This window comes from Panicum virgatum, chromosome 2N, assembly GCF_016808335.1.
Source record: "Panicum virgatum strain AP13 chromosome 2N, P.virgatum_v5, whole genome shotgun sequence".
Lineage (NCBI taxonomy): Eukaryota > Viridiplantae > Streptophyta > Magnoliopsida > Poales > Poaceae > Panicum > Panicum virgatum.
In genome coordinates this window covers 8,976,626-9,001,945 of record NC_053146.1, presented here as the reverse complement: position 1 = coordinate 9,001,945, position 25,320 = coordinate 8,976,626, and the positions used below count along the sequence as shown (strand labels likewise).

General features: G+C 48.8%; 1 protein-coding gene across 1 annotated transcript; it reads right to left on the bottom strand.

Moving 5' to 3' along the window:
* Positions 1-3,708: 3,708 nt before the first annotated feature.
* Positions 3,709-5,982, bottom strand: LOC120659681 (L-type lectin-domain containing receptor kinase SIT2-like). The gene has a single exon (XM_039937897.1). It carries the CDS (start codon positions 5,875-5,877, stop codon positions 3,853-3,855), a length of 2,025 nt encoding a protein of 674 aa, XP_039793831.1. The 5' UTR covers positions 5,878-5,982; the 3' UTR covers positions 3,709-3,852.
* Positions 5,983-25,320: the final 19,338 nt, after the last annotated feature.

Genomic DNA, 25,320 nt, shown 5'->3' with positions numbered 1-25,320 from the left:
TATGAGTCAGCAATCATCTGGCTTGGGTCCACTTCTCATAGCCCACGGAGATCTTGGGTTTAATTCAACGTAAAAGACTAGCATGATAGATGACGACTGCGTATTATATATATATATATATATATATATATATATATATATATATATATATATATATATATATATAATGCTTTCCCACACCAATTTCCAATATAAGACTAAACCTAACAATTTTCTGTCGCACGTTAGGCTCAACACTCTCTATCACGCACGACCCCTACTATGACTCCTGGAATGCATTATTATCCAAGGCCCCGCCAAATCATAATATTACTGGGTCCAAGAGTGATTGATGGGGGAGCCGTGTGCAGCGGGTGTACCTCCGTGCAGAAGACGGAGACCATGCCACTGGTACATAAATCAGGGGATTAGACTTAGATGCGTGATATTTAGCACTACAAATGTATGTGCTAAGTGGTCAAAAAAGTAAATAAGTAATAAGAACTTAAATAACACTTCAAAAATATATGTATTTTTTAAAAAAATATAAATATATGTAGTTTTATGTTAGTCCTAAGTCCAAGGTTTTTTTTATATTTGGTCATCAGAAGCTAAATAACTAAATGGGCGTACAATCAAAGTTTGATGGTATTAGTACAATTATTATAACGAAAAATACTGTTATGATATAAAAATTTCATATTTCAATGAGTATTTTTTTATAGAAATTGGTATCATATTACCTTGTAGACTGCGTCAATGTCCTAAATTACGTATATCTAGGATGTGAAGGAATAATAATTTTAAGTGCCACGTTTCAAAGAGATATTGGGTATATCGTTGTAGTTACTTTTGCCACATAACTGATTAAGCTTGACTGAATTGCCTTTGTGATGAATTTAACATCAAACTTTTTCGTGTGGTTTACTAGTTACTCTAGAGATATATATTATTGTGATGGACTTAGGACTTACAACAAAATTATCTGAGTATGGACTTACAGCACATCCACTGGCAGTACTACAGATCTTTATTTGGTCCTTGCTATTTGTCCCCAGCACAGTTGGATCCAGGACTAATCTAGGCATTAGTCTCCACTGCTAGAAAACGGCTCATTCGTCCGCGGCAGTTAGTACCGGGCGCACTTTGGTCCCGTACTAACGTCCCATTTAGTACCGGGCCTAGGCTACAGCGGTCCCTGGAGCCTTTTAGTACTGGGCCTAGGTTACAGTGCCCACCAGCCAGCACTAATACCGGGCAGAGGCTTCACCCGGTACAAAAAATATCCTATTAGTACCGGGCGGAGCCTCCAACCGGTACTAACAGACCACGCCAAAAAAATCTCGCAGACGAGCGGGTCTTTATCTCTTCATCCCTTCTCCTTTTCCCCTTATCTTCTCCCTTCTCTTCTCTCTCGAGTCCTTCTCCCTTCTCTCCTCTCTGGCTCCCTCGAGCAAGCGGGCGCCGGCAGCCCGTCGGGCGGTGCCCTCGGCGCGCAGCGCCCCTGGCCGGCCGAGACGCTCGCGGGCTCAGCCACGGCGGTGGAGATCCGCGCGGGCATGGCCTGGCAGCGGAGGCAGAAGCCTCGGCGGCCCGTGCGGCCAGGATGCGGCGACGAAGACGTGCGCGGGCATGGCCAGCTACGGCGGTGGGGACGCGCGGCGGAGATGGAAGCCCCACGTGGGACGCCGGCCGACCTCCTCTCTCTTCCTTCTTCCACCTCCTCCGCGCCGGCGTGGCCTCCTCGGGACGCAGGGGGGCGCGGAGGCCTTCCCCGCCCGCGCGCGGGTGGCGCGGAGGCCGCCGGCCAGGAAGGGCTCGACACCACCGGTTACCGACGGTGCGCGGGTGGCGCGAGGGGGCTTTCCCAGGCGGCCGCCGGCGCGCGGGGGTGCGGGGATTGTTTTTCATGTAATTTTTTTGATTATGGTTCATGTATTCTTGTAAAATTCGTAACTAATTCATGAGAAATTTGTAAGTAGTTCATGTGATTGTGAATTTTTTGTGATTCTTGTGATTGTGAATGGAGTGGTGGTCGGTGCCGTGTGGAAAAGAAAAAAAATGAAAAGAAACTGAGAAAAGGAAAGGAAAGAAAAAGCTACACATGACGACCGACGAACAGTTTAGTACCGGTCGGTAATACCGACCGGTACTAAATATTTTATTTAGTACCGGTCGCTCCGACCGGTACTAAATGCTGGCGCATTTAGTACCGACGCGCCGGTATCGGGCGGGAGACCGGTACTAACACGGGGTTCCCGCCCGGTACTAGTGTCGAATTTTCTAGCAGTGCTCGAATCCAATTGCTAGGGGACGGAAGGGGTTTTTAGTCAATATTGGAGTCACAAGACCCCATCAAGGGTGACCCTTTAGTCCCGGTTGGTGTTACCAATCCGGACTAAAAGGTACTCCACAGGTTAGTTCAAAATGAAGCATGCTATGTAGAGTCACATGTGCTGGTGGGGTGACAAGAAAGCTGTGCGCAAGGTAAGAGATCTCAAGTTCGAATCCTACAAAATTACTATATTGTCAATATGATGTACCTACTGAAAAGGATAGGTTCAGGACAGGTTGCTAAAGAGATGGCATATCAATTAGCATCTCACCAGTCCACCGATCGGTCTAATCAATCACAGTTTGGAAAACAAAAAATATCTCGCTTCTTCAAGTCATCAAAGCAAATATATATAAGGTCTAGGCATTGTCAATGACTCGATGTCCTCTTGCCCTAGTCGTTACGGCATATCAAGCTGGGACGACGTGTAGGATACGCTTAACATGTAGACTTGACAACACTACAGCCAAGAAAAACAAAAGTATATATCTGGAGACTTCATCCAACACCCATGACCCAACCACATGGAAACGGGGTGTGTTAGAAGCATCGAAAGCAGACTTATTTTCTAGGCCATGCTTTCTGTTGCCATCCTTGTCTTCCTAGCTCAATTGTCTCTTTGTACATGCATCATCCTGCCTCCCTTTCAACACGCTGTCCTTAGCATCAATAATATTGGTCTAGTATGTGGAACCTAATAATCAAATATTTTTTAGACGGATCAAACAGTGTTTTTTAAAATCTTTAACCTCATTTGTCCTTTTCAGGACAACAGTCGGTTTGACGCCATGCCTTCAATTGATTTATGGAAAGAAACTTCTGCTAATATCTCTGACTAAATATCTCTTTGTGCAATATTTCCACGGCCCTCGGTACCAATGTATGGCCTTTGCATTCTACCTAGCTAGTAATAAGTAGAATATCTTGTTCTACGTTCCTCTTCTCAACTGTCAATGACATCAATAATGCCATCGAATTACTACTTGTCTGCCTGACATGACTTTGATGTTTGTGTTTCGTTTTCAAATTAATTAATGAAGTCTCCCCTTTGTCACATGGCATATACCTCAAACGAGTGTGCTTTTTGCTCTGCTAAATAGTACTATATATTAATCAACAGAAACAAAAACAACAAAGATTTTCATTCCGAGGAGCAAGTTGGGGTAGGTTAGAATTGAAACCCAACAAGAGGTCCACATTCAGTGCTTCAGGCTCGTCTGTTTTCCATGCAATCCTATTATTCAAGGATAAACCTTTCAGTACATTTCATCCTTCAAGCGTCTTTTTTATTGCCTCCTCTCATATCAATTTCAACTTTCCCCTCTGCCTCTCTTCACATTACTATCACGCCTTAGGATTTGATAACGCACTGGTGCCTCTGGATGTCTCCGTTGGACATGACTCCAAAATAGTACTATTAATCACTTCACCTTTTTTCATGTTCTGTTACATGATATTTTACATAGCTAACTGAATTTCTGCAAGCAGTATGATCTCAACGTAATATATGGAAGTCCACAGTACTCTCAATCCATATTTCATCTTCCACCTGCGATGGAGGACATAGTGTCAACGCTTCCGGCTGATGATGGAAAGGACATGACATACGAATCGAACCCTTCATTGTTCTGCATCAGAGCCATCGTACTAAAGCTCACATCAACATTCGTGGTGGCCTGCAGATCCGGCAGCGGTGTCGCTCCGTCGAGGTACTGCTTGACTTGCTGCAGGTGTGGCCTTACGTTCGTGTAAGGGTGGGAGCACAGCAACCCTAGCTTGAGCACTAGGCATGCCTCATCAACATTGTACTGACCTCGCAACCTTGCGTCCACTGTCTCGGTGAGAGATCCTTTGTGCAAGTGCTCAAGAACCCAGTCCACTAGCATTTCTTGCTTGTCCTGAGCGTCAGCGTTCACCGGCCTTCGCCCACAAACCATCTCAAGAAGGAAAGCACCGAACGCGAACACATCCGTGAGCTTGGATGCCTTACCGGTGCGTACTAGCTCGGGAGCTAAGTAGCCCATGGTGCCGACGACGTGTGTGGTTTGTGGGTCGGTGCCATGGTCGTACAGCCTCGCAAGCCCAAAGTCACCAAGGCGCCCGTTCATCTCGCTGTCCAGGAGCACGTTGCTCGCCTTGATATCCCGGTGAATCACAACCTTCTCCCACTTGTCGTGGATGTAGAGCAAGCCGGACGCTACACCTTTGATGATACTGAATCTTTGAGGCCAACCAAGCATCGGCTTGTTCTCTTCACAGTAGAGATACTTATCCAGGCTGCCATTCGGCATGTACTCGTAGACCAGAAGGAGCTCCCCTTTTCTTCTACAATAGCCAAGTAGTTGTACCAGGTTACGATGCCGAAGGCGGCCGATGCTGACAACCTCAGCGATGAACTCCCTCATCCCTTGCCTTGACTCGTGAGAAATCCTCTTCACAGCTACCTCCATCTTAGACTTGGCAAGAACTCCTCTGTACACCTTCCCGAATCCTCCAGCACCAAGCAGATGCTTGGTCTTGAACCCGTCAGTTGCATGGTACAGATCCCTGAACGCGAACCGGTGCGGGCCGAACTCGAGCTCCCACTCTTCAAGCAGCTCGGCGTACCTCAGCTTTCTCAGCACGAGAAGAGCTGCGACGGTGGCGGTAGTGATGACAACCGCTGCGGTGGCTATTGGCAGGAGGATCTCCAGGAGCTTTGAACGAGGCTTGGGCCCAAAACGAGGTAGCTTAGGCAGCTTGGTGATGTCAATGGCTGGAGCAGGGCCACCATCCAGGGCGAAGCTCCAGCCGAGCACGTAGTGTCTTGAGTTGATCCCACCGGTCGCCGATGCGAAGCCGACGTATGATTCCTCCGTGAGCACCGGCGAGAGGTCGTAGGTGGCCGAGACCAGCGGCCTCGCCGGCTTGGCCACTCCGGCGGGTGCCAAGGTCACATCGATCCGGCCGGTGTCGCCGTCGTACTCCACCCACACCTGCATCGGCTCCCGGCTGAAGAGGGACAGGTTCCTGAAGACGCCGGCGTCGTAGTAGCCTGTAGGGTAGGATTGCACCGAGTGCAGGTCGTTGACGTCGATGCCGACGTGGTTGGAGTTGATGTCCTGGAAGTCGGTGTTCTGGGTGGTGTCGAGCTCGACGGCGAAGAGGTGGTTGCTCGCGTTGCCGTTGTTCTGGACGTTGAGGAGGGCCAGGTACCCGGCCGGCAGCGCGGCGGCGGCGAAGCCCGTGCTCGGGGCCACGACGAAGGCCATGCCGTGGGCGCTGAAGTCGGTGTAGTCGGAGACGATGGCGAACACGAAGGAGGCCGCGAAGGAGCGCGCCTTGCCCGACGGCGCGCGGAACGGCAGCGGGGCCGGGTGGAACGCGTGGCCCTTGAGGTTGGTCTTGCGGCTGGTGAGCACCAGCAGCCCGTCCGGCGTGACGGTGGCGTTGCCGTCGAGGGTGAGGTTAGCGCCGGCGAAGCCCGGGTAGGCGAACCGGGCATCATCGCCGCCGCTGGCGACCGCGACGCTAAGACTGATGATCAGCTGGAAGAGGAAGACCGTGTGCTTCGCCATCTTCATGGTGTGTTAATTATTTGTGGCGTGAGGATCGGAGGAGACAAATATCTTGAGCCTACGATGCAACCCCTAGAGCATCATGGGCTTGACTTTTTTTTTCTGACGTCCGTCCAGTCAAAAGGTCAAGCTGAGACGGCTCTGCTGGAACAATTGTTGTTGTTGTTTCCTGGAGAAGTCTGATTTTTTGACCATGCATTGCATGCTGATCCGTTTGCTATGGATGATCCATCATAGCGCTCCTGCACGTTTGACTGGCTGCTATGCTGCTTTTGTCACGGCCGGCATTGTTGGAGCTGTGGGCAGTTTTGCTTCCACGCTAGGCAACGATGATGTAGTGTGTTGTGTATGTTTTATTCTTAGGGAAAAGCTATCACTCACCTGAGTGATTTGAGCCATATTTCTTTCAGACATTGTCCATACTCGATCGGTCATGTAAACAGCAAGCGCCTCCTACGGGTCGTTATTGTCTGTGTGCGGAGGCTTATCCACTCTGCTGGACTTTGAGGCTGGTGCTTACTGATCGAGGTACGTAGGTGATGTGCAGGTCTGGGGGCTGACATATTTCAGGCTGCAGTCCATGTGAAGAAGTCGACATCGTGCTGCAGGGCCAAGTCGTCGTTCACTGCCTCACAAAGAAGCAGGTATTCGGCTCATTGCATCGCCTGCACCGGGAGCGCCCCCTATCTCCCCCGCTGATTTGCCTGAATCAGCTCCTATTGTTCAGAGCATCGGCGACTGTCTGCGTCTTACGCGCCCTTTAGCGACCAGGGCTACCAGAGCTGGTGCTCCTGCTTTCACCGACGGCAAGAAAATTTTGAATCATGATACATGATCCTGTTGGCAGCCAAATTTGGCATTGCCGAAGGCCGACCGGTCTGACCGGTCGGGCCGACTGGTCAGACCGGTCTGGTCCTGTGCAGTCCGAGTAGAATTAGGGTTTGAATTATGAAATCCATTTGTAACTCAATTTGGAAGGGGTATGTCTTCCCCGGCCTATAAATATAAAGACCACGGCCGATTGAGGTCCTTCTACCCAATCGAATCAATCAATCTACTATTTTTCTATTTTTCTCCAAATCCTAGCTTTTCAACCTCGTGCTGTTCTTTGCTCGTCTCGACGGCATTCAAGGGCGTCTTGGGTGGCTTGCCGACCTCAAGACAACCCTAGATCTTCGAGCTCCGACGGGGTCCCTCCCGAGCTTGAGGTTTTAGGTCTTCGCGAAGCTCTCTGCGCCCAACCGGTCTGACCGGTTGGCGCGACCGGTCTGACCGGTCGCCTGGGGACTTCGTCCGGTTGCAATCGTTGCGATCCTGCGCGTTCTAGCACTTGTGTGTTGACCAATCTTGCGTTAACATACTTTTTGGCGACTCTACTGGGGAAAGATCTGGGTTCATCGGGCGCAATGGCCGGTGATAAGGTTGACCCCAAGGTAGATGCGACTCCCATCGACATCAAGTATGAAAACATACCTGAGGAGACGCGCAAGAAATTCGAGGCTGCGTTCCAGAAGGAACAAGAGGATGCCAAGAATAGATTGCTTGCATACTTCGGGAAGACTCGGCAAGGCGTGTTCAAGAAGGAAGAGTTCAAGATGCCTACGTTCACACCGCCACCGAACCCATCTACTATGGCTACAGCTGCTGCTTCATTTGCTTCCACTCTTAGCGAAGTAAGTTTTACCTTCAATTCTATCAAGCAGTTTGACGATGCCTTTCTGAGTCAATTCGAGCAGTCGCAAAAGTTTACACAAGATATGCTTATCAACTTGAGTATGCAAAACAAGGGGAAGAAGACTGTCAATGATTATTCCACTTTTCCTCCTAACCTAGTCTTTCAGCCGCACTAGCAGAGAATTATCAGTATGGTATGCCGCCGAATTACTTCGTGGGACAAACACCCCCGCCGGGCTCAGTTCGGCCGTCCAGGGCCGAACCGGTCAGATCGGTCGCACCGACCGGTCAGACCGGTGCCCCGGCGGGCGGACCGGTCAGACCGGTGCCATGGTGCTCGGTTCTGCGTCACAGCCACAAGTCACGTCTCCTCCTGTTTTGGCTTATTATAGCCTGGAGCGAGAATTGGCGGAGTTTGTGCCGCCGTATACGACGAAGTCATACGGTAAACCACCTTTTCCTCCACTGTTGCCCAAGGATGTTTGGGATGATTGGTTTAGGGCCAATCCGCAGTATGCCGCACAAACGATGTCCACTACTGATCCTACGACACATCGTTTAGGCCAAACAACCACGGGTAAATATGAGGCCGATCTTGCTAGAATGAAAGAGGATCTAGCCGATATGTTTAAAGAAAAATCGGGCTTTGTTGCGGGTAGGAGTCGGCTATATCGTAGGCTGTATGTCGATGCTTTTGATTTGATTCCCTACCCCACTGGTTGGCGTGTTCCCGATTTTGTCAAGTTTAGCGGTGATGATAACCAATCTACTTGGGAGCATATTAGCCAATATATTGCTCAACTTGGAGAAGTCGGTTCTAGCAAATCTTTATGCGTTCGCATGTTTTCTTTATCTTTGACTGGAACGACTTTTTCTTGGTTTTCTTCGTTAACTCCTAACTCAATTTGTTCTTGGAATGAATTAGAACAGAAGTTTCATGATCATTTTTATAATGGGGATAACGAAACTAAGTTGACGGATTTGACATCGGTTAGATAGGGTAGAGATGAGTCTATCTAAGAGTATTTTAAGAAATTTAAAGATATTAAGAACCGGTGCTTTAATTTGTCACTTTCTGAAAAAGATTTGGTTGATTTGGCTCTTGCGGGTTTACGTTCTAGCTATAGAGAGAAGCTTGACGGTTCGAGTTTTTTTTCTATAAATCAGCTTCAGGCTAAGGCATTGAGTCAAAAAAACTAAATTTAGAAAAGAAAAGGATACCTACAAGTCTCATCGTTCAAACACTCACATTGTTGAATATGATTCCGATTCATCGGACGATGAGGACAAAGAGGTATATGCTGCTGAGTTTGTTTGGCCCGCCTCGGCCAAACCATCTACTTGTACGTCTCTTAAGCCGACTCAAAAGAATCGGCAAGAGGAGATGAAGATTACCTTTGATGTGTCCAAGTGCGATCGCATTTTTGATGAATTATTACGTCTTGGGCATTTGAAAATTACTCATGTTATACCGCCGCTTGAGGAGTTAAAACGGCGCGCTTTTTGCAAATCTCATAATTCTTCATCTCATGCGACTAATGATTGTAATGTGTTTCGTCGACAGGTACAATCGGCCATAAATGAAGGACGATTGATCTTTCCGGAGATGAAGATAGATAAAGCTCCGTCCCCAGTTCATACCATTGATCTCAATAATGCAAAGGTGCGGATTCGGCCGAATCAAGCCGAAGGAGCAAAATACAAAAATGTGATCATTGGGGATGACAGTCCATTGACTGTTGATAACAAGATTCTGGCTAGAGAGGTGATTCAGGAGAAGACTCCTGATGGAAAAAAGAATATGAGGATCATACTTAAGCCTCACACACTCGGGGGGCAAGAGGGTTCTTCTTCAGGCGACCGGTCTGCTGCTCAGTCGAGACTGGTCAGACCGGTTTCTCTGACCGGTCAGATCGGTCAGACCGGTCCTGACAGCCGGTCAGACCGCCCTGGTGGTCAGCCCCAGACATTCAAATCGAAGCTTTCGAAAGTGGGTACATGGAAGACTAATCAGCCAAAGGTGCAAGGCAGGGTTGCAAATCAGAAGCCCACCTTTGGACAATTGTTGAACAAGTACTCAAAGGCCGTTCGAAATGATCGGCCCCTAAAAAAGAGACCGAGGTCACCTCCGTGTCAAGGCGCACCTTCATCTCCTAGGGGAGAATCAAGCAAGCGCAGGGATGATGTGGTTACCTTGTTTCTTCCTCAGCAGACACAGCCGATGTATGCTACAATGCCATGGGCTCCACCGGCGTCGGATTCTCAGTTTTCCGCATGGGAGAACGGAGGATTTTGGATGCAATGCTATCCGATGCCGTATCCACCACACTTCTAGGGGGAGGGAAGCTCCAGAGGACCTGTACTTGACAAGTTGAGGCAGCCGGTTTACGACCGATTGGGTCAGCACGAATCTGGTCAGGGGCAAAACCCTAGACCAGTCAGACCGGTCCACCCCGACCGGTCAGACCGGTCTCAGCAGAGACCGGCCCAGTTTCATCCTGTACGCCAAGAGTACCACGTCAAAGAGAAGAAGGGCGAATCAGTGCCGATGCAAGTTGATTCTAAGAAGGCTCCAGCTGCAAAGGTTGTGCAAGTTGAAGACGGAAAGGGAAAAGCTCAAGATGCACAAGAGGGATCGGTGATCGTTGAGAAACCGGTCAATGTTTCTCAGAAGCTTGTGTTGGCCAATGATTACGAGGCCAGCAGCAGCAACCTCAAGGACCAAGACAAGGAGAAGTACTTCCAGCCTAGGTGGTGCCCGCCGGGGTTGACATACACTCAGAAGAGGAGGTTGCAGCGTCGTCGCCGCCAAGAATAGAAGGAAAAGGAGGCGGAGAAGTTGAGGGTTGAAATATTTGATGAGTGCAGACCAAGGTTCCCTCAAGGCAAGATGTAGCGGGTCAAGGCAGTTGATCAGCCCATTGGACCGGTTGGATCGCTCCAGCCGACCGGTCAGACCGGTGCCCCGGACCGGTCTGACCGCTCAGAGCAACCGGTCAGACCGTCGACCCTGAGTAGGAGCAGAAGGCCCAAGAGATTGTCTCCACTTCGGCCACTGGTATGTCAGAGGTTCTAGCAGCTTCCTTGGCAGCAGAGGATGAGGAGTTGGAGGACTACGAGGCTTCTCCGGAATGCACAAGCATGGAGATCAATGTTGTGCGTTTTTCTGATGATTATTGGGCAATTCCGGAGGAGGAGACGGCACATCTAGATTTTGGGCCCCACGAAGCTATATTTCGGAAGCCCAAAGATTCGGATAACCACTTGAAGGCTCTCTACGTGAGGGGGCACATCAACGGGAAGCCAGTTTCTCGTATGCTCGTGGACAGTGGGGCAATTGTGAACTTGATGCCCTATTCACTCTACAAGAAGCTCAGCGGGACGGACGAAGAACTCATCAAGACAAACATGATGGTCAGCGGCGTCGGAGGAGGTGATCCTATTGGTGCCAAGGGGGTTGCTTCAATGGAGTTGACTGTTGGGAGCAAGACGGTTTCTACATCGTTCTTCATCTCCGAGGTGCAAGATAACTTTAACCTCATACTTGGACATGATTGGATTCATTCCAATCAATGTGTACCATCTTTCTTGCACCAGTTTCTTATTCAGTGGATCGGCGATGAAATTGAGGTTGTGCATGGTGATGCCTCTTCCTTCATTAGTACCGCCGATTTCGAGTTCGTTGGTGCACATAACAACATCAAGTGTTTATCGGGCCTAGACTTGACCGATTATGACTTGATTAGTTGCACCAAGGAGGGTTTTGTCTCTGCAATCCTAAAGCTGATGGAGAATCGGCTACATTTACTTCTATGATGCAGCAGGGCAACGACACAGAGCCGACCGGTCAGACCGCTTCCTCTGACCGGTTAGACCGACCGAAGCCGACCGGTCAGACCGGTGCACCAGACCGGTCCAACGCAGAGTGGCTGCAGCAGCGCATTGAGCACTATCGGGACAAGGCGAACGATATGTGCGAGGCTATTGAGGACCTGGGCGACTTAGATAAGTTAGGCCAAGGTTTTACGTCGGCTGATCCTTTAGAAAAGGTAGATATTGGAGATAGTTCTATTCCTAAGCCGACTTTTATAAATGCAAACTTATCGGATGATTGTAAAGCCGATTTAATAAAGTTATTAAAAGAATATGTCGATTGTTTTGCATGGGAATATTCTAAAATGCCTGATTTGAGTCGCGATTTGGTTAAACATCGGCTGCTGATCAAGGCCGGTTTTAGACCTTATAAACAACCTTCTATGCGTTTTAATCCTATTATTTATGACCGAATGAAAGAAGAAATTAATTGTTTATTAGATGTTGGATTTATTTGGTCTTGTTGTTATGCAGAGTGGATCTCTAATATTGTGCCCGTTGAAAAGAAAGATTCGGGTAAGATTAGAGTTTGCATTGATTTTAGAGATTTTAATAAAGCTACTCCTAAAGATAAATATCCTATGCCTATAGCTGATATGTTGATCAATGAGGCTTCTGGACATCGTGTTATCAGTTTTCTTGATGATAATGCGGGATATAATCAAATATTCATGGCCGAAGAAGATACGTCTAAAACGGCATTTAGATGTCCCGGTTTCGTTGGTTTATTTGAGTGGGTTGGCATGACTTTTGGTTTGAAAAATGCTGGTGCTACTCAAAGGGTTATGAATTTGATCTTCCATGATTTAATTGGCATTATATTGGAAGTTTATATTGATGATATTGTGATCAAATCGGCCGGCTTGAGTCATCATTTGGCTGATTTGAGACTTCTCTTGAGAGGATGCGTCAGTATGGATTGAAGATGAACCCGCTCAAGTGTGCTTTTGGTGTATCGGCTGGGAAGTTCTTGGGCTTCATTATTTATGAGAAAGGCATAGAGATTGATCCAAAGAGAATTGAAGCCATGAAGAAGGTAGAGGCTCCTGTTTGTAAGAAAGACTTGCAAAAGTTTCTGGGCAAAGTAAATTACTTGAGAAGGTTTATATCTAATTTGTCCGGAAAGATAGATGCTTTTACTCCTATTCTTCGGTTGAAGAATGAGGCTGAATTTACTTGGGGGGCAGAACAGGAAGAGGCTTTTGAGAAGATCAAGAAGTATTTGTCTTCACCACCGGTTCTCAAGGTGCCTAAGAGAGGTATTCCTTTTAGGCTTTATGTGGCTGCGGAAGACAAAGTTATTGTTGCTGTTTTGACTCAAGAAACCGAAGGAAAAGAGCATATTATCACATATGTTGGCCAACGACTTATTGTTGCGGAAACAAGGTATACATTTATTGAGAAATTGTGCTTATCATTATATTATGCTTGTACCAAGTTAAGGCATTATCTTTTATCAAGTACTTGCATAGTTACTTGTCAAGCCGATGTCATTAAGCATATGCTACAAAAGCCGATTTTGAGTGGAGGAATTGGAAAGTGGGCTTATGCGCTTGTTGAATATGATTTGGCCTATGAGTTTTTCAGAGCTATTAAAGGCCAAATTTTTGCGGATTTCATTGTTGAACATTGGATTAATGATGAGCATAACTTGGAAGTCGGCAATATTACTTGCACACCATGTAAGTTGTTCTTTGATGGATTGGCTTGTGATGATGGATAAGGGATTGGTGCCGTTCTAATTTCTCTGAATGATACTGTTTTTGAATTCTCAAATCGATTGGAAGAAGAGCGAACGAATAACCAAGTCGAGTATGAAGCACTTCTATTTGGCTTGGAATTCTTGGAATCAATGGGCGTTAAACATGTGGAAGCTTATGGTGATTCACTTCTAGTGGTGCAGCAAGTATCCAAGGTATGCCAATATTACAACGGTTCTTTAAATGCATATCTTGATAGATGCCTTGATATTATTTCTTGCTTTGATGAATTTGTAATCCGACATATTCCAAGAGATAGTAATCAGAAGGCAAATGCTCTGGCTCAGCAAGCATCTGGCTACAATATTACTAAGAAATATTTTAACATGAGGAAACCGATGCGAGCAATAGCCGAGTTACTAGTTCTGGACGAACCGGTCAGACCGGACGCTCCGACCGGTCTGACCGCCCAGACCAGTCTGACCGGTCAGACTGCTGAAAACAGCGAGCCGGCCACCACTTCCAATTCCAAAGGGAAGGCCGAGGTTGCTGATTGGAGGGTGCCTATTGTGACATATTTAAAGGACCCTGATCATGGTGCGGAGAGGAATATTCGGTGTTTGGCATTTAAATACATTTTGTTCGACGATGAGCTTTATCGTCGGACCGCCGAAGATATACTTCCCAAGTGTTTAGATTCTGATCAGGCCCGTGTTGCTATGGGGGAAGTTCATAAGGGCATCTGTGGTACGCATCAATCGGCTCCTAAAATGAAGTGGTTACTTAGGATAGCCGGTTTCTATTGGCCAACTATGATGGCAAATTGTTTCAGATATTATAAAGGGTGTGAAGAGTGTCAGCGATTTGGTAATGTTCAGTTAGTGCATCCTGTGTTATTACATCCTATTATCAAGCCATGGCCGTTCAGAGGTTGGGGGTTGGATTTCATTGGTCAGATTAACCCCCCCTTCTTCAAAGGGACATCGCTTCGTGTTGGTTGCTATGGATTATTTTACTAAGTGGACTGAAGCGGTTCCTTTAAAGAATGTCGGTGTCCAGACCCGGCGGTCCGGCACCAACTAGAAAGATGCTGCGTGATCCCACACTCAGGATGGTTCATGCAAGAGGTAACACAAGAATACACTGATTTATCCTGGTTCCGGCCGTGGGGACGTACGTCCAGCAATGGGGTGTGCGAGTGCACTGTACTATCTCGCACCGAGGGTGCCTTAGTAGGGGGTACAAGCGAGGCGAGAGAGTGGGGGAAACTCCCAAGTCTCTGCTAGGTGATTAAGGCAAGTGCCAATATCATGCTCCGGGGAGCGGGTGTGTGTGTGTGTGTGTGTTGAGGGAGCATGGATGAGCGAGCGAGCGAGGAAGATGGAGAAGGTAGAGCCCGCCTCCCCCTTTTATAGACACAAGGAGGGGCGGAGTACATATACGGGAGGGGGAAGAAGTCACCGTTTCTCCCCGAATCGAGGGCGCGCAGTGAACAACTATTGTAGAAAGTACGCTGTGGGGCTCTGGAGATCATGGCGCCGGGAGTGCAGTTGTCCTGGGCGACGTCCTGGCCTTATGGAGATCGCGCCGACGCCCCTACGGCTCCAACGGCGTCGTGGCATCTCCTGTAGAGGGTACCGTCCTCCATGTTTGATGTGGCGGCGTCTCGAGGGTCCTGCAGGTGGGAGTCCCGCTCCGGTCAAGGTCTGGGCCGCGTTCAAGGGTCGCTCCCATGCCAATCGAGGGTCCTGCAGTGGAGAAGGTACACGGAGTTGGCAGCACAGTGGGGGAAAAAGCGCCGAGCATGTCTTGTACAGGGCGCCGTAGGTTCCTACAGTGGCGCCACAATGCCGGGGATGGTTGAACAGTGACCAGAGTTGGCAGATGGAATTCCGGTCACAACCGCTGTGCGGAGTGGTGGCCTGACGCCGTCTGACCCGAGTGTTGCGGTGGAGTTGTTGGCATTTAATGCCTCCGTACGGTGGGCGGGTGTGCGGATGGGTCACTAGTCCCTTCTGCCGAGGGGTGGCCTCGAGCGAGACGAAGTTGATCCGCTCCCCCGAGGGTAGGTCCGCTACCCTCTAGCGAGGCGGAGGCGCGGTGCGCTATCGAGGGTTCCGGTGGGGGAGCCTCGAGCGAAGCGGAGATTGCTCCGCGGGTTCGAGGGGGGTTCGAATGGGCTGCTGTAAGGATCGATGGACCAAGAGGGGGGGTGAATTGGGCCATTTTCAAATTTCTAAAACAAAGTAAAGCAACCTTAACCTATGCAATACTAGTAAGGCTCAATTCACCAACCGGCTAGCGAAGCAAACTACACAAGCTTATGAAGATACAACTAGATATGAAACTAAGCAAGGTAGAGCTAAGCTATGATCTCTAAGGTCAAGCACATGAATAATTGCATGAAAGTAAGTGCTTGAAAGTAAAGAGTGGGCAAGAGACAACCGGATTTTTTCCCGTGGTGTCGATGTGTTGGCACACACCCCTAATCCACGTTGTGACACTCACAAAGAGTCTTGTCACCTCCCAAGTCACCGAGATGAGGGCGCTCACTAAGAGTCTCCGTTCACCATCCCGGCGTGGTGGAGCTCAAGCCACGTACAAACTTCTTCGGGCTCCCACAATCGTTGGCAAGCTCCGGAAGAAACACCTTCAATCACTAAGATCGCCTAGGTGCTACCAATCACCAAGAGTAACAAGCTAGGGTCTTCACTTGAGCAAGAACCGATCACCAAGAACGGATGCACACAAGCTTCTCTCTACTCAAGTCCTTAGTCTTGCTTCTTGAATGATTGAATGAACAAATGTGTGGAAGATGAAGCTCAAGGTGGCTCTCAACAATATATGAGTGTATGAATGTTGCCTGGTGTCAAGAGTGTACAAAATGACCCATTGGAGGGGTATATATAGGCAGCTCACATGAATAGAGCCGTTGGAGAAAAGCTGCCAGAAAACTGCGTAGCGCCGGTTAATCCGACAATCCCCCAATAGCCAGTGTCGGTTTAACTGATGAAAGTAAACTGCCCTTTTTTGGAAACTAGCCGTTACAACTTGGGCAGATTAACCGACGTATCATCGGTTTAACCGGTGAGTGTAGTTGTCCACTGATCAACTGAAAAACCAAGTCTCTGGACAACTGCACCGATGTTTACTCAAATCCATCGTCGGTTTAACCGGTGAGTACAACTTCTGAAATCCCTGGAAAAACCATCTCACTGGTCAATTGCACCGACGTCTCATTACAAATAGCATCGGTTTAACCGGTGTATAGAACTTGGAATACCCTGGAAAAACCAACTCTGGACTAATGCACCAACGTTAATTCAAACAACATCGGTTTAACCGGTGTATAGAACCTGTCCAGACTCTGCTGACTGCGTTTAACCGACGTATAGAAAAATGGAAGCGTCGGTTAAACCGGTGTATAGACTTTTTCTGATTTTGCCTTTTCTGATTTGAGTCTTGAGTGAAATCCAAATATTATTGAGATATAAGTTGAAAACCACTTATTTGAACTTCTAGAAACCTGAGTGACCATAGTGTGCATCCATTTTCAAATGACCATGTCCATGCTCAAGTTACTTGACCTTAACCCCTCTTAATAGTGCGATCACTACAAAACTATAAAACCTATACTAACCTAAGTGTCCTTCTCAACCTTACGACACTTAGGACTAGAAAGATCCTTAGTCTTGTTATATATTTGAGTTGAATACCGAGATCGCCTTTTTGAATAACGAAATTGAGGGGCCTCTTTTGACATATGACCAAATGAGCGGTAATGATTAATTAAGCTGCACAAACTCATTAGTCACAATAATGGTTGTCATTAATCACCGAAACATACCTAGAGGGCCTAGATGCTTACAGCTGCACTGTAGAGCCAGGCCGCGAGCCGAGCGCGAATTGGGCCTCTTTGAGTCCTTTCCTTTCCTTTGGATTGGAAGTAGACTGCAGGCCTTCATGGGCCCGATTGCTTAACACGTGTTTGTGTTTTGAGGGTAATTTAGTCCCCTGATTAGGGTGCCCCTAATCATGGTACCCGACAGTAGCCCCCGAGCCTTTGTTGGGATGAGCATCAGCCCTGCAGAGGCTTGATCCCTCGAGGGCGTGATTCGGGTGCTAACTGTGGGGGTTTTGATCCTCGAATGTGTGAAGTTTTCTCCATGGGGGCGCATCAGTGCACCCGCAGGTGTAGCCCCCGAGGCCTTGGAGGAGTGCTTGCTCTCTTCCAAGGGCTATAAGCGTCGCTCTGCATGGTCGATCAGGTGCGGCAATTGCCCAGCTTCCTTTTCAGCTGGCCCTGACATTCTTTTCAGCCAACCTCGGCATTTCTTGTGCTGGTACAGTGGCCCGCAACTCTGTTGATCAATCCGGCAGACATGTGTAGTGTGGGAGGTTTGTTCGACACATGGGATTTTTCAATCAATGGTAGCCGATTTATTCGAGGGTGCGGCCTAGGCCGTGGTGTGCGAGGAGCCCCCGAGCCCTGGCCTGCGTGAAGGCATTCAGGGGACCCTCGACCTTTCGTTATGACCCTCGTCACCCTTCCGCAGGGATGAGGGGTGAGGCGTGCCATGCTACCCATGCCCGGGCCGCGAGCCATGGTTGCCTCGGCGAGCTGTTAGCAGGTGGTTCAAGTGGACGTTCGTCGGATGGAGAACCCTCGGTGATGGACGGGAGCTGAGGGTCTGAGCTAACTGGAGGTGTAGCTGTCGTGGAGGCTCTCGTGCTGGCACTGCCTGGAAGAGGGTCCGTAGAAGTGGTAGCCGGCTCAGCAGAAGATGTGTCAACATCTGAAGTAGTAAGTGCTGAAGCTGCCGGCTGTGTCGACTGCGGAACTATAGACTCCTCTCCTCCTCCCCCTGAAGGTAGTGTCTGTGGTACGACGGGGAGGGCGACTAACTGCACTGCCGACGGTGAGTCCTGGAAGAGTGTAGTCGCTGGCAGTGGTGAGAAGAGCGGACGACCGGCAGACCCAAGGAGTGCGGACATTGAGAACGTGGTCTCCGGTGTCGCTGTAGTAGCTGGAGCTGCAGTAGGGGCTGGAGCTAGAGTGACTGCAAGCTGAGGTGCTCCAACACCCTGAAGGCCTGGCTGTCCTGGCTGCTGCGGGGCTAGTCCGGTGTGAGTGTAAAGCTGTGTAATCATCCCGAACATCGCCATCATGCCCTGCTGCATCTGCTGGAACTGAGTGTCTGTCCTCTGTGATACTCGATCAATGAGCCCGACAAAATGCTCCTCTGCTGCAGCACGCTCTCGGGCAGCCTCTCTCTGAATGGCTGCTAGCTGAGCCTCATGGGCTCTCCTGGCCTCCTCCTGTGCTATCCGATCCTCTCGCTGCTGAGTAACAAGCTGCTGAAGAAGAGAGGTGAGCTCGGACGGCTGAGTCATCTGGGACTCTGTGACTGTGGCAGCTGCTGGTGACTCTGGAGCTGGCTCTCGGGACCCTCCTGCCTCGTGGTCGTGACTGGCGGGTGCTGCTGGAAAGTACTCGGCATCCTCGGAGGAGTCTGACTCAAGCTCAGACCAGTGTATCTCATCATCTCCTCCGGGAAGCTGTGCATCGGCAGCTAGCAGTGCCTCATCCTCCTGTGCCACTCGGGCCTGTGCCTCAGGTGACAACTGTGCAATAGCAGCTCTCTCTGCCTGTCTACCCCTCCTCCGGTCCTGTGGTGCTGTCGGACGATAAACTGGGAACTGGGGAGCCTCATCCTGACGGTACACACTGCTGACAGGCGACTCTGCTGGTACAATCATAGAACATATATAGCTGATCCAGTGTGCGTAAGGGAACTGCCTCACAACCCCCATCCCATCAGTGATCACATCCTCGATCTCAGCTAAGATAAAGTCAACTATATCAAACGGCTCGTGAGTGAGGATGTGAAGTAGTAGCAGCTGCTGCAAGCCAGTGAACCCCTCTGGGTAGCCACTCCTAGGTAACAGAGTCCTCCGGAGTGCCATGTGAACAGCGTACGCCTCTGGGGTCAGCAGGCTAGGGACTCTGGCATACGACGCTGGAAACAGCTAGCGGAAGCACTGAGAGATCACCTCGTGAGAAGGTGCAATCCCGCCAATCATAGCTCTGCGCGGTGGATCTGCGTCTCCATATACCATCTCATGCAGGGAGACATCAACCAAATCAACTCCAAGTATCCCTGCTATCGTCGCCCTGGACAGACCAAAGACCTGACCTCCAAACATGAAGTGTACGGCTCTGTGCTCGGGAGCGATCCAGGCTGTGGCATAGAATACTCTAACCCAGTCCTCTATGTACCTATTCTGCTCCATTTGAAGTAGCCTGGGCAGACCTCTGAAGTGAGCAAAATGCTCTCTGACATCTGCTCCCCTTGCTGCTGTCCTCAGAGAGACCCAGTCTAGCACTCTGTGCGAGAAGATCCTGTGGCCTCGCCTCTGGTAGGTCTCGTAGAAGCTGGCCTGAAGAAGTGTCCAGAATCTACGGTCGACCCTGCTGTCACGGGTCATGGGGAACCAGTCCTCCTCTCCAACACTCCACCTGAGCCTCTTGACCTTCGCCGCATTGGCCTTGATGAAGTTCTGGAGCAGCACACTTGGCTCCAAACGCACAACAGTGTCCATACGGAACACTGCGCGCTCGGCCTCTAGGGCCTCGGCTCTACGGGCTACTGCTGCTGCTGCTGCTGCTACGGACCTGCGAGGCTCCTGTGGCTGGTGACCTCCTCGCGTCCTCGGTCCAGTGCGACGCTCGGTCGCTGGTGAAGACTCTCCTGCTGGGGACGTCTGCCGAGTGCGGCCAGAATGTCGTAGAGTCGGTGACCCCTGTGTGCTCTGCCCCTGAGTCTGCTCTGACTGCGCTGCATCTGAATCTGAAACTGAGTGATCTGACTCTGCAGTTGTCGGCTCCCCCTCAGACGAATCACCCTCGGTCTGCTGTGTAGTGGCCCTGGTGGCCCTGGCACCTCTGACCCTGCCCATACCTCGGCCTCTGCCCCTACCCCTGGCTGGCTGCTCTCTGATCGCGAACGGGCGAGCACGGCCTGACGCCTGCTCCTCGGCGGCCTTGGCTACCATCTCGGCCCTCTCGTCCTCTCTCTCTATGCGAGTCCGCTTGCGGACGGGCTTCTCCACAACTACCTCCTTCCCCTTCCTCTTCTCGCGACCCATCTCGGTCAGGCAATATCTCGAACACCCTGCGAGCACTGGGTGAGGGTGTGCTGCGGCTGCGGCGTGTGGCATGGAGGCGCGGCTGCGTGGGCGTCGGCGTTCAAAGCGTGGAGGCGCGGCTGCGTGCGGGCGGCGTAGGCGGCGGTGGTGCACGGGCGGCACGGGAGCGCGTGGGCAGAGCGCGAGCGGCGGCGTGGGCGGCGATTCGGCTCGGCGGAGTGCAGGCAGACGGCGTGGAACGGCGGCGGCGGCTGCGTGGGCGCACGGCGGCGGCTGGAGTTAGCGCGTGCTGGTACAGGCGGCGGCGAGCAGTGGCGGCGGCGCTGGGGAGGCGGAACGAGCGGCGGCGGCGCGGAGTCGGGAGAAAACAGAGGAAGTGAGGCTGGCGTCCGAGGGCAAGACTCATATATGACAGGTGGGCCCTGTGTTTTTCCTTAACGCCGGTTAAACCGATGCCTAGGTCTTGAGCGCCGGTTGATTGCATCGGTGCAGTTCACCCGAGACTCCTGCAGAAAATCATCTGAACGCCGGTTGATCCGATGATTTGCAATTTGAACTCACCGGTTGAACGCTGCTAACACTGGTTGATTGCTGGGTCAGATCTGAGTTACGTTCACCAGTTGATCCGATGCTGTGACTTTTGTATACGCCGGTTGAACTACTGTTTTGTCTGAGCTGAGACAGAAACTTAGTAACGCTGGTTAAACCGAAGGGTGTAGATCCATTAGACGTCGGTTTAACCGATGAACCCAAAAACCCCTCACTCAGCTCACTCTTCTATGCTAAGTCCAATAAACTTATAAAATTCAACTAAACACAAGTTAATGGACTTGCATAGGCGACTTTACCCCTCAAAATATTTAGGATAGCATACTAGCTTAATAATTTTTCTTTTCGAAAATAAGGAAAAGCCGCAAAGCGAGACAAAGCGCCAAATAAAATGTATGAGCCTTGTCATAAGAATATTGAAGATAGAAAGCTTCAAACTCATCATGACATGACTCACTAGGCAATAATGCACCTAACACTTTGCTCTTTTCACTTTTCATGAATTAAGATCTTGTATATGAAACAAGTCTCATTTTCATCAAGTGATCTCCTTTGTGACCCTTACGCATGCAATGATAATGCAAACTACAACCACATGCACAAGAAGAGTAAACATGAAGTGCACATCTATATGACAAGGAATGCATAACAAGAATTTAAGATCTACTTGTCAAGTTTGAACCCACGGGAAGCTTCTTCATGATGAGCCTTTCTACAAGCCTAGAGGAAAACAAGTGGACCACCACCTCTAGCTAAACTCTTGCTCATCACTATCTTACCATGGTTAGACAAGTGTCCTATATGTATGCATTTTTCTATATGACATGGCAACTTACATGACGTTTGCCGCATCTAATACATTAAGCTCATTCCTTAGCCTAACAAAAGTACTCTCGTCTAATGGTTTTGTGAAGATATCCGCCAATTGCTCCTCGGATCTCACACTTTGAAGAGATATGTCTCCTTTAGCTTCGTGATCACGCAAGAAGTGATGCCGAATATCAATGTGCTTTGTGCGAGAGTGTTGAATTAGATTTTTGGCAATTTTTACGGCACTTTCATTGTCACAAAGGAGTGGGATCCTATCTAGTTTCACACCAAAGTCCAAAAGGGTTTGCTTCATATATAGGATTTGGGCACAACATGCACCGGCCGCTATATATTCCGCTTTCGCGTGGACAAAGCCACGGAATTTTGCTTCTTACTCGACCAAGGAACTAGAGAACGCCCAAGCAAGTGGCAACCCCCAGAGGTACTCTTGCGATCCACACGGCTTCCGGCAAAATCCGAATTCGAGTATCCCAAGAGATCTAAGCTAGCGCCTTTGGGGTACCACCAGCCTATGCTTGGGGTGTGCTTGAGATACTGAAGGATCCTATTCACAGCCGAGAGGTGTGATTCCTTTGGGTTTGCTTGAAAGCGGGCACACAAGCACACACTAAACATTATATCGGGCCTAGATGTGGTAAGGTAAAGCAAAGACCCTATCATAGAACGATAGAGGGATTGATCAACCAGTTTACCGTCCACATCCAAGTCGAGATGCCCATTGGTTGCCATGGGTGTCTTGATTGGCTTGCACTCATCCATCTTGAACTTCTTCAAGATATCTTTAGTATATTTTCTTGATGGATGAATGTCCCTTCCTTCAATTGTTTGACTTGAAAACCAAGGAAGAAGGTCAGTTCGCCAATCATGGACATCTTGAATTCCCTAGACATTATGGTAGCAAACTCATGGCTTAGTGAATCATTAGTTGAGCCAAAGATAATATCGTCAACATAAATTTGACAAATGAAAAGATCCCCGTTGACGTCTTTTGTGAACAAAGTGGTGTCCACCCTCCCGATCTTGAAGCCTTGCATGATTAGGAAGTCACGAAGCCTCTCATACCAAACCCTTGGAGCTTGTTTGAGCCCATAGAGTGCCTTGTGCAACCTATAAACATGGTTAGGATTCCTCGGATCTTCAAACCCGGGAGGTTGCTCAACATAAACAAGTGCGTTAATAACGTCATTTAAGAATGCACTTTTCACATCCATTTGATATAACTTGATATTATGATGTGAAGAGTAAGCAAGAAGGATGCGGATAGCTTCAAGTCTTGCGACCGGAGCAAAAGTTTCACCAAAATCCAAACCTTCGACTTGAGAAAACCCTTTTGCCACAAGTCTTGCTTTGTTGCGTATCACCACCCCATGTTCATCTTGCTTGTTTCGAAAGACCCATTTAGTGCCGATGATGTTCTTGTCTTTCGGAGGAGCTTCGAGGACCCAAACTTCATTGCAGGTGAAGTTGTTCAATTCTTCTTGCATGGCCATCACCCAATCCGAGTCCTCAAGTGCTTCCTCTATGCTAGTGGGTTCAATATAAGAAACAAACGAGTAATATTAGCAAAATGAAGCTTGCTTAGAGCGAGTTCTTACTCCCTTGGAAGGACTACCAATGATTTGACCAATTGGATGATCCTTGGAGATGCGACCATGCTTCACTAGTGGTACTTGCGTGGATGCTTATTGGGGTGGATCATGGGTGACTTGTGCTTGTGGTGGAACAATTTGCTCTTCTTGTTCTTGGACTTGGGGTGTTGGCGTTGGCACATTTTTTGAGATTGTGGATCATCTTTTTCTTGATCTTCATCCACTTGGGGTGCCGTGGAGGTGCTTGGTGTAGATGAGGAAGGTCCTCCCCCTTGATCATTGCCTTCATGCACCTCTTCTGGTTTGATATCCCCAATGGACATCTTCTTCAAAGCTTCATCAATCTCCTCATCACCTACATTGTCATAGCCAACAACCTCCTCTTGGGAGCCATTAGATTCATCAAACTCCACATCACATGTTTCTTCAACTAACCCGGAGGTTTGATTGAATACTCTATATGCTTTGGAGTTTGATGCATAACCAAGAAAGAAACCTTCATCACATCTACTCTCAAACTTACCAAGCCTTTTCTTCTTATAAATGAAGCATTTGCAACCAAAGACTCGAAAGTAGGATATATTTGGTTTCTTCCTGGTGATGAGCTCATATGGAGTTTTCTTGAGGAGTCGGTGGGGATACACTCGGTTGGATGCATGACATGCCGTGTTGATTGCTTCCGCCCAAAACTTCTCGGACGTGCCATAATCATCCAACATTGCTCTTGCTAGGGTGATGAGTGTCTTGTTCTTTCTTTCCACCACTCCATTTTGTTGAGGCGTGTAGGTGGCGGAAAACTCATGCTTGATGCCCTCTTCATCGCACCATTCTTTAATCTTCATATTTTTGAACTCGGTGCCGTTGTCACTCCGGATCTTCACAATTGGGGAGTTGTACTCCATTTGAGCTCTTCTTGCAAATGTCTTGAAGACTTCCGGAGTTTCACCCTTATCGCCTAGAAACATGACCCAAGTATAACGTGAAAAATCATCAACGATTACTAGGCAATAGAGGTTACCACCAATGCTCTTGTATGTAGTTGGACCAAAGAGATCTATGTGTAGTAGCTCGAGCGGCTTGGAGGTAGACAACATCGTCTTGATGGGATGATGTGTTGCAACTTGCTTCCCGGCTTGACATGCCTTACATAGCTTGTTCTTGTCAAAAGTGACGTCCTTCAAGCCGGTGATCATCCCTCTCTTGTGGGCTTTCTTGAGGTTGCTCATGCCAATATGAGCAATTCTTCTATGCCAAAGCCACCCAAGAGACGACTTGGTGAAGAGGCATGTCATGGTACTTGTTTGTTTTGAAGAGAAATCCACTAAGTAAATGTTGCCATGCCTAAACCCCGTGAATACCAATGACTTGTCTTCTTCAAGAGTTACTACAACACCATTCTTGTCAAAGGTACACGTTAGTCCAAGATCACATAATTGAGCAATAGAAATGAATTAAAACTAAGTGCTTCTACAAACAAGACATTAGAAATAGATAAATCTTTAGAGATTGCTAATCTACCGAAACCTAAAACTTTTCCCCTTGAGTTATCATCATAGGTGACATGTTCATGATCGCCGGGATCTTCAAGAGAGGTGAACATGCTATCATTGCCGGTCATGTGTTGAGAGCAACCGCTATCAAGTACCCAATATTTTCCACCGGCTTTGTAGTTCACCTACACACATGAGAATTCACTTTTGAGTTTTTGGAACCCAAACAAGCTTTGGGCCTTGCACATGTGTGACAAGAGCTTTTGGGACCCAAAGTTGCTTGGGGAGCTTCTTCTTTGACTCCTTAGTGATTTTGCCAATGAATTTGGCCTTCACCTTGCCCTTTACCTTACTCAAAAGAAAATGGTTATTTTGAAATATTGATGAGTAATTCTTAGGTAAAGTAGGGAAAGGACGTGATGGGAAGGTGCACTCCCTAGTGTGGTGCCCGGTGACTTGGCAATGTTGGCAATATGAACCAACTTCCTTGATGAAGCTAGTCTTGATCTCCGGAGAAGGAGTAGTGCCTTGATTTGGCTCCGGAAATGAACCAAGACCTCTCTTACCATAGTCACGAGCATTGTTGAAGAGAAT